Below are 10,000 nucleotides of genomic sequence, written 5' to 3'. Positions count from 1 at the left end.
ATCCCCCCCCCCCACCCCCCGCTGAGGAGGCTGACAGGAGCCCTGCTGGGAGGAGGAGGAATGACTGGCGAGCCCGGGGACCGCGGGGGGGTCACGGACGGAAGGATGGATGGATGGATGTCAGTGAAGAGCTGGAACCCTGGGGAGAGCCCTAATTCCTCCCCACAGGATCATCGCTCTTGTCCTCTCTATCCCTCGCTCAATATGTGCCCCTCGGCCAATTTCTCCCCCTCTACTACACATTCCTCTGCTAGCCATGCTGTTTTGTTGTCTCCCATTCTCATCATGTCGTCCATAATTTGTGTTTACTTCCTTTCCCATCCCTCTCTCCCCACCCACACCCCCTGACCCTCCACTCTGATCCTCTGTATGAGATTTTGAGAGAGATTATAGTTTGTAGTATTTAGCAGATCCTAGATCAGTGCTCTCACAGGGTTCCAGCAAGTCCTCCCCTGCAGCAGGGGGAGCTGATGAGAGAGATGTACCGCAGAGACTGATGCCCTCACAACTGCACCTATGCAGCGGCACACAAGTGTAGGAAAGGGCTGGCTGTGCTGCTCAACCACGCAGGCACTGGGAGATGCCCTTTGAAGGGGGAAGGGATCTGTTGTAGGGCAGCATTTCTGACCATCCCAATCACACACCCCACCTCTCCATCACTCTGTCTCTGTCTCTCTGTTTCTCTGCATCTCTCCATCTCTCTGTCTCTCTCCACCTCTCTGTCTCTTTCCATCTCTCCACCTTTCTGTCTCTCCACCTCTCTGTCTCTCTCTCCACCTCTCAGCGGTGATGGAGGGTGGGCAGAGCAGACCTGAGCTGAACCACACCCCAGTCTCCAGACAGACCGTTTGTCTACTCACCTCTCTGTCTCCCTCTCTCCTCTCCTCCCCCTCTCCTGTTCAACTCCCTCTCTTCTCTCTCCTTTCCAGCCCCCCCCCCCCCCCCCCCCCACACACACACACCCTGCTCCTCCACACGCCTCACCTCCTCCAGTCTCCGCCGCTGCTCCTTCTGCTCCTCGATGCGTTTCTGCCGCTCGGCCAGCAGTTGGCGCTTGTGCTCCTCGTTCTGCTGCTGCTCCAGCTGCTGTCGCCGCAGCGCCTCCGAGCGCTCCTTATTGGCCAGCTGCAGGCGCAGGAAGTCCCGCCTCAGCGTGGACTCACCAGGGATGTTGATGATGGAGCTGTGAGTGGAACAAAGGATGTGTCAATCACCTGAACTTAAACATCACTGAGCAAAAATACACCAGAACTAGAGGCTATGAAAAAGACCATAGTGTCATTGGTTGTGTCTGTTAAGAAAAGTGTTCATTCAAATCAGTCTGCTTCAGGCTTTTTCAGTACTGACTTTTTCTGTGTTTCATTATGTTAAGCAGCAATGTGGTCTTGTACAATGCCATAGCTACTGGCGGTATTCAATACCATTCTTGGTTCTCTCTGGAAAATACCAATTGAACAGAAATGGAGTTTCCCTGCAGTGTGGTGTTAAAAATCCACAACCAATCACACACTCACACCATTTCAGACACAATCCTGAACAACGGTATGCCATCGGTGTGGGGGATGTGTGATGTGTGTGTGCAGGACATACCTGGGCTCCCCCATGTCTCGCTCCTCCTCGTCCTCACTGCCACTGTACTCGTACTCCGTCTCATCTGTCACACACAGCACAGCACAGATCTCAACCACACACACACACACACACACACTTCACTACATGCAGCTATCATGGTGTTGGTGACTGTGACCGACTCTGAGAAACCATTTCTGATAGCGTAAAAAAGCTCTCATTGGACACACATGGCCCTCTCCATTTCCCATCTCATCTCTACCAGAACAGGAGGCATTTTGCCAGTCACCTCTTGGTCCCTTTCCTTCCTCTTGATTTCCCTTCCACTCTCACACTCTCTTCCCAATTACACACATTCTCTTGGCAAATGAGTACACAAGAGATGGAGAGAGCTAAATTGGTTGAGGGAGTAATCAAGATCCCTACCCGAAAACCATCGTTTTCCAAAAACAGAATTTCAATCCGAAGAGCCTTAATGCATGGTTTGTCGGAGAGTACCAGGGGTACAAAATCTGTAGTGATGGTTTTCCTTGCATGGTTTTCCACTCCGCCATTGGCTGACTCACCCCTCTCGCCTCTCTTCTTCTTGGTGCGGTCGATGTGGTCTTTCAGCTGGATGCGGACCTGCCGCTCGTTGGGCAGGTCGCGGATGTAGGGGTGCTTGAGCAGCTGCTCTGTGCTGGGCCTCTGGTTGTGGTTCTTCACCAGGCAGCTGTCCACGAACGACTGAAACTTCTTTGACCTGAGGAGGAGAAGAGGAGGAGAGGAGGACAAGAGGAGGGGAGAGAAGAGAAAAGGGGAATAGGGGAGATGAGAGGAGAGGGGTAGAGAAGAGGAGAGGAGGAGAAAAGAGTAGAGTAGATGAGATGAAAGGAGCAGAGGAGAGGGGGATGGATGAGAGTTAAGGAGAAGAGGGAGCAAAAGCATAGAAGAGTTCAGATGAGGACACCAAAATGCCAAGGGGGGGGGGGGGGGGGGGGGGGGCTGAGCATGAGGGGGCTGGACTAGGCTCTCGAGCCCCACAGTCCTCAGCTTTCATGCTGCTGTTGTCTTTAGGTCAGAATTCCTGATTATATAAAAGGATTTTAAAGACAGACGCCCAGGGCACCTTCATAAACTCTCTCAGTAGGAGGCGAGCTGGTCTGGGAAAGATTTTACCGTCAAGGGGTGCGTTTCCCAAAAGCATACTTTGTTGGTTGCAATGCAATTTCCCATTGCCAACTATGCAACTATGCTTTTGGGAAACGCACCCCAGATTGTGATGATTCAGATACTGTTCCTGGATCAGTGCTGACCTTTATTTCACTAAGGCGCTGCAGGTACTGCACAGTCCTTTCTCATCATTATCTGGGATTATGAATGGACAGGGCACTCAATGATGCTTCCAATTTGTAGCCACAGACAATCTCTTGCCAACCTGAGAAACATGCCTCCGCTAGACTGGCAACTTGCCAACGACCTAAAGTGACACCTGCTCTAATCCATGCCTTCTGTTTTTAGAATGGGACAAACGCACCCACAAACATCAAAGGTGAACAAATGAAGATGTGCTTGAAGCCTGTTTCTTAAAAGACGTGTTCACACAAGTGTAATTTCCCACAGGTAAGGATTACAGCGGGGGGGGGGGTTGCTATCCGCTGCAGTAATGAGTGTAACTCGATCAGGGGTGGGTGGGGGGATGGGGGGGCGATATAATCCCGTCTGTCACCAAACTGCATTCTTCTGCCGATGACTCAGAAGCTTGTCATCAGGCGCTAGTGGCAGCCAGGCCACGTTCACATACACTCCAGCGTTGGAGATAAGGCCGCCTCCAGAGCGCTGCTTGACTGGGCTTGATAAGGAGCCGCTGCAGGACGCCAGGGGGTCTGCGGAGGAAGGGTGCGGTAGCTGTGGGGTGGGGTTTGTCTACTCACCACTTCTTGGACTTGAGCCGGGGTGCCGGGTTCCTGGGGATGAGGAAGAGGGCCCTCATGGGGTGCATGTCACACAGCGCTGCGGAGATGGAGAAAGAGAAAGAGAATGAGAGAGGGAGAAAGAGAGCATGGCGAGAGAAGGACAGAGAGAGAGAGAGAGAGAGAGAGAGAGAGAGGGAGAAAGAGAGTATGGCGAGAGAAGGACAGAGAGAGAGAGAGAGAGAGAGAGAGAGAGAGAGAGAGAGAGAGAGAGAGAGAGAGAGTGTGTGTGGCTGCGGTTTCACTGGCTGTGTTGTCTAATAACAATAACAAAGTCTTTGGACAAGTCTTTGATGGTGCTAATGTTGTGCTCTTGTGTGAGCCATTCAGGTGTATCCGGAGATGTGTACTACATGTGTATTACACAACACTGAGCCATGTGTTATTGTTATTGTGCCATAGAGCCCTAATCTCAGTCGTGGTCTGCTGGTTTCACTTGTGTAGACTTGTGCAATGCTTACGTGGCGCTCCCTCTGCCATCTCTATGGCGGTGATTCCCAAAGACCACAGATCACTCTGTTGCAACACAGAAAGAAAGAAAGAGAGAAAAGAAGACAAAAAAAAAAGCATGAGACTCTAAGCTGAATGGTGTCATACTTTCGGAGTGAAATCACAGCCCGATAAAGGCGTGACTCAATGCCTGCAGTCTCTATTTATAAAAGCTGACAGAAAGGGACAGAGGAGGCGGAGGTACCTTGAAGTCATATGTGGCGTCTGGGTTCTCATCGCAGGCGATGACCTCTGGGGCCATCCAGTACGGCGTGCCAATGAACGTGTTCCTCCGGCCCACGGTCCGGTCAAGCTGCGCACTCACACCAAAGTCCACTGTGTGGGGAGACACACGCACACACACACCGCACACATACACACACACACACACACACACACACACACACAAACATACGGAATCACATAAACACACCAGTCACCACAATATACAAAACCACAGAGATAATATGAACAAAAATGTGTATAAGGAAAGACATCCTCAAGTATATGGAAAGACTCACACACACACACACACACACACAATCACTTAAGCAGGTAAACACTCACAAGCACAAACAGGTGCACACACTAATTCCCAGACACACACACACACATAGCTCATCAGTCTAGGGGCAATGGCCCTAATGTGACACTGTGCAGTAACTAGCGGATATGTCTCTGATGGAGCACATGCAGCCATCTGCCTCGCCGCCGCTGCCTTCCTGTCACCGTGGGCGACGTTGGCATGGCAACAAGGCGAGCCCCGCCACCGAGCACCTCTGAATCAAACAGCTCTGGGGTTAACTCTGGCAGCGCAGACCTCCCATAGGCAGGAGTAGCAGCACACCACTCATAGGCAACAGCAGTAGCAGCTTGGAATCGCTACCCAACCACACTCTACAACTGTAGCTCATAGCAGACAGTCTACCTGCCACAAACCCACACACACCTATGCATACACACTCACCTATATGTGCACACTACATGGATATATGTACTATATGTACACACATACTGTACATGGATATACACAACCACATCCACAAAGCCACAAGCCACAAACACATCTATATGCATGTACAGTATGCACACACACACACACACACACACACACACACACACACACACACACACACACACACACACACACATACACACAAAACTAGAGCATATGCACAGACACACATGAAGTCTAAAAGGCCCTTCCATAACTCCATTAAACTCATGGAGACATCTGTGTGAGATGACCCTGCAGGGAGGCTCCTTACCCAGCTTGACCTCAGCATTTTCAGTGAGCAGGACGTTCTGGCCCTTGATGTCCCGATGGATGACCTTATGCTGGTGGAGATGGGTCAAACCCTGGAAAGCAGACGGACAGATGAGAGAGAGGAGGAGGAGAATGAGTGATGAGAAGGAAAGAGAGAGAAAGAGAGCGAAAAAAAACGAGAGCAGAGGGAGTGTGTGACCCACCCTGAGGATCTCCCGACAGATGTAGGCCGTCCACTCCTCCTTCAGAGAGTTCCCTTTCGTGTTCTTAATCAGGTCAGTCACCGAGCCCCGCACCACAGAACTCCATCACCAACTGCATAAGGAAACACACACACACACAGAGAGAGAGAGAGAGAGAGAGAGAGAGAGAGAGAGATAGAATAAGAGAGAAAGAGAGAGAGAGAGAGAGAAAAGATCATCAAAATTCACATAAACATTGACACAGTAAAGACACATCCACCACATAAACCCATGAACTCACATATACACTCATACACAAACATAAACACACAGGCAGGCAAACGCACACACCCCCATCCCCACACCCACACCCACAGCCCACAAACATTAGACACACACACGAGCATTAATCAGTGGAGAGGGCTATCAGTCTAACAGTGGAGCGTGTAAGGAGATTTGCGCTGGTGATTACTAAGTTTTTTTTAATTTGACAACTCGGGCCACGGAATCCTCCGAGAGGACCGGGAGCTCTGTTTACGTCGCCGCAAACGCAGGCAGGCCTCGGAGGGGCCCCCGTCCTCGATCACAACAAAGGTGGATTAGCCGCTTACTCAGATGGGTGTTGTATAAACCACACTGGCGCAGAAAAGTACTATGACTCAGGGTTGCAGTGTCACATCAGGGGGAGAGCGATTACAGGCTGCACTGGTATATTATACATGGTAGAATCTGGACGCAAATGGCTCACCTTGGTGTAGAGGATTATTGAAAATTAGGGGAAGGGGATGATTTAAGATAATGAGCGCAGCTGCCTCTTAAGAGTTCTTCACAACCCAACACCCTCAGTCCTTCAGATGTACTGATACTGAGGCTTTTCCTTCCTCAGAAATGAAAATAGCAAGCGTTGCGTTATCTTATTGTTATCATTATCCAATTGCACTGGACTTGAAGAATTGGAGTAGAAATGCAATTTGATGTTTCATGGGGGCATGTGTTGGATGGAGTCACTGACACTGATACACTCCTCTCCTCTCGTCTGGTCTGCACTGTGCATGATCACACCCAACAGCATGCTGGGACTGCATTCATCAACAACGTCTGACCACAGAACGTGCAGCCAGTCACGACTGCTGAGGGTGCATTTCTCTCTTCCCTTCTGGGGAATTCCGTCCACGAGGGCCGTCTGTGTGTGTGTGTGTGTGTGTGTGTGTGTGTGTGTGTGTCTATGGTGGGGGGGGGGGGGGTCTTGATATTAGTGTTTGGGAAGACCACAGACTGCTACCGGATGGCAATGTGGGGTAGCGATGTAAAGCACAGCATCAGCAATCTGCAGGTTGCTTAGCAGCGTGCCTGCAAACAAGCACAGTCCTGGCTGGCTGTGTGCATCAATGTGAAGGACAACGAAAACCACCTTAATATATTTATAACACTCTGCAAATGCTAACAGATCACAACGTGACCACCACTGTGCAAACCTTGGGGGACAAAGGTTTGTGTGTGTGTGTGTGTGTGTGTGTGTGTGTGTGTGTGTGTGTGTGTGTATGCGTGCGTGCGTGTGTGCGTGCGTGCGTGCGTGCTTGTGTATGTCAGGTCAAGTCAAGTCGAGTTCTATTGTCATCTCAGCCATATACATAGCACAGTGCAGAGATGAAATGGTGTCCACCTTGGACCATATGGAACTACATTGACAACAGTCAGGCAGCAGCCTATTCAGACTGTCTGTGTGTGTGTGTGTGTGTGTGTGTGTGTGTGTGTGTGTGTGTGTGTGTGTGTGTGTGTGTGAGAGACAGAGAGAGAGAGAGAGAGAGAGAGAGACAGAGAGACAGAGAGAGAAAGTAGCAAACGGTATATTAGAGAGGTGGCCTCATACCCAAAGCTGGTCATCCATCCCTGGTGGGTTCTTCTTGACGAAGGCACCGTAGTAGGTGGCGATGTTGCGGTGATGGGAGTACTTCTTCAGCATGTTGATCTCCGCCTTGATTTCCTCTTCCTCATCCTGTCAGAGGAAAACATAGGTGTTAATAACAGTGACAGAGATAGAGAGAGATAGAGAGAGAGAGAGAAAGAAAGAGAGAAAAAAAGTGAGAGGGTGTGTGAGAATGTGTGATAAAGTAAAAAAGAGAAAAAGAGGAACTGTCTTCTGGTGGATGTGTGAAGTTATAATGTTACGTAGGCAGGAGTCTAGAGAGAAACCAACCACAGGAACCACTTGAATTTCCCCTTGGGGACCAATAAAGTATCTATCTATCTATCTAGGAAGACACTGATGAAGAGATAGAAGGATAAATAAAAAAACGAAACACAGAAATTAGCGTACTTGAGGAGAGAAAAAAATAAAAGCAAGAAAAGAAAGCGAGTAGAGTATATGGCAGTGAAAACCTAAAAAAAGAGTGTAAAGAAAGAAAAAAATGAAAGAGAAAAGAGAAAAAAGGATAGAGAGAGAGTGCTGACTTACTCCAGTGACATCCATGACCTTGATCGCAGCAAGCTGTCCTGTCTTGACATGGCAGCCCTGGAAACAGAACAAGACCTGTCAATCACTCTTCCTTTCCCACCCACAAGGCTATTAAAAGACATCATCGGGACAGGTTTAGAAGCAGGAGTGAGTGTGTTATGTCAGTGTGTGTGCTCTGCCAGCGTCTGTGTGTGTGTGTGTGTGTGTGTGTGTGTGTGTGTGTGTGTGTGTGTGTGTGTGTGTGTGTGTGTGTGTGTGTGTGTGCGTGATGAGAACACAGAAAACCAACTGATTACCATACAAGCTTTTTGGCAGTCACATCATTGTGTAATATCAAAATGAAAAAAAAAAAAAAGACAGAAACAGCAAATGTGCCCTTCCAAGAATGACTGAAACAGACCCAAAAGTCAGTGTGAGTGGTCTTGGCTTGTGATGGAGGCATTTTCTTTTCCTGGTGACAGAGCTCCTTTGCCACCAGAGGACTGTTCTGTTTGGATTGAGCGGACAGCCAGAAAAAAAAGCTGTTATGCAACACGCTGGCAGTGGAATTCTGGGATAGCACAGTGGAATGTGGAAATGAAAGAAGCTGTGTATTGTTCTTGATAACCGAAGGTATTTTTCCCACTGTATTCCCCATTTCCTCCACACCGCTCCATGCCAAGAGACCATACGTCCACTCGGAATCAAAAACACTGACCAGGAACCCAAATAAAGTGGCTTTATTGTGTGTCTCATCACCTGGGCGACTGGTATCCAGGACAAATAAAGCCCATAACTATGCAGTCTGCTGGCAAGTGAGCAGCACTGTGGACGACTCCACTCTCAGGGACTCAGTGGAGTACAAGCATCCCTCCCCTGCACCTGTCTGTGCGTACTCCTCCTCTGGATGCATTATGCACAAACGCCCTTTCATCCCCAACGCTCAGTGCTCAGCAGAGAGAGGCAGGGAGCTGCCGAGGCGAATGAGACAGGGAGAAAGGGCAAGCAAGAATGAGAGAGAGAGAGGGAGAGAGAAAGAGAGAGAGAGAGGGAGAGAGAGAGAGAGAGATAGAGAGAGCGAAGGGAAGGAAATGTGAATGAAAGGCAGAGACAGGAGCAACTAAAGGGAGCTTGAAAAAACCCAGAGCCAAAGCGGCAGACGTGCCCCCCAACCCCCCCTCTCTCTTTCCCGTCCGCCCGTCCTCATTAACTGCTTTTCCATCGACGGAAAGTATTAATGAGCTCAGGCCAGAGCGGGGTGACCGGAGCGTGGCGCCGGTCCAGCTTCACGCCTCCAACGCCAGGGGAGGAGGAGATGCTGGCGCCGCGGCCACTCTGCTCCTGCCCCCAATCTGACCCCGACACTGACCCCCCTGTGGACAGGACAAGCAGGCCACCTCCACCCGGCATGCCCTCATCTGTGGGCCACACCACGCCACACCGCACACGTGATCTCCTCTGATCACAGGTCAGCTCTGGAAAAGCTGGAGCAAGTGGACAGCAACCAGGAGATCGGTCTTTCTACTGGTCCACACATGATCTTATCTTTTTATTTTTCCTCATTACCTGTTTTGTTGTTGTACATTCCACCTACTCAACATCACTGTAAATAAGGGCTAAGCTTTCAATGATTGCTCAAGTTTGAATAAATCAAATCAAATACACATAATTGGAGCTTTAATACAGTGAAAGTAGCCACCAACAAACACTAAATGATAAAGAAACGCTTGATGTGAGTGTTCTCCTCTGTATGTGTGAGAGAGAGAGAGAGAGAGAGAGAGAGAGAAGGAGTGTGTGTGTGTGTGTGTGTGTGTGTGTGTGTGTGTGTGTGTGCAGTTGTGTGTGTCTGTCCTAAAAAAACCTTCCACAGATGATAAAGCCTATTATAGCCATCTAGTTTAATTCATTAAATCTGTGCCTAAAACTTCACTGGAAGACTAGGAGAGTTAGAGACTCTAAAGTCAAAATGGATCAAAGGTGTAAGTGTGTGTGTGTGTGCATACTTATCTGTGAGTGTGTGTGTGTGTGTTTGTGTGTGTGTGCGCCCGCCCGCATGAGCTTGAGAAAAGTGAGAGGGAGATGAAGGTGCAGAGACACACATTCTGGT

General features: G+C 49.5%; 1 protein-coding gene across 1 annotated transcript in view; it reads right to left on the bottom strand.

Moving 5' to 3' along the window:
* The window catches only part of tnikb (TRAF2 and NCK interacting kinase b), a 54,898-nt gene that overhangs the window by 26,473 nt on the left and 18,425 nt on the right, over positions 1-10,000 (bottom strand). Inside the window, 11 exon segments of the mRNA XM_042068469.1 lie at positions 985-1,183; positions 1,591-1,654; positions 2,136-2,311; positions 3,483-3,561; positions 3,983-4,037; positions 4,216-4,346; positions 5,279-5,369; positions 5,481-5,567; positions 5,569-5,592; positions 7,330-7,455; positions 7,915-7,971. Coding sequence (XP_041924403.1) covers positions 985-1,183; positions 1,591-1,654; positions 2,136-2,311; positions 3,483-3,561; positions 3,983-4,037; positions 4,216-4,346; positions 5,279-5,369; positions 5,481-5,567; positions 5,569-5,592; positions 7,330-7,455; positions 7,915-7,971 — 1,089 coding nt within the window.

This window comes from Alosa sapidissima, chromosome 17 (genome assembly GCF_018492685.1).
Source record: "Alosa sapidissima isolate fAloSap1 chromosome 17, fAloSap1.pri, whole genome shotgun sequence".
Classification (NCBI taxonomy): domain Eukaryota; kingdom Metazoa; phylum Chordata; class Actinopteri; order Clupeiformes; family Clupeidae; genus Alosa; species Alosa sapidissima.
The sequence above is the reverse complement of the archived record's forward strand: the minus strand, read 5'-3'. Positions and strand labels throughout refer to the sequence as shown.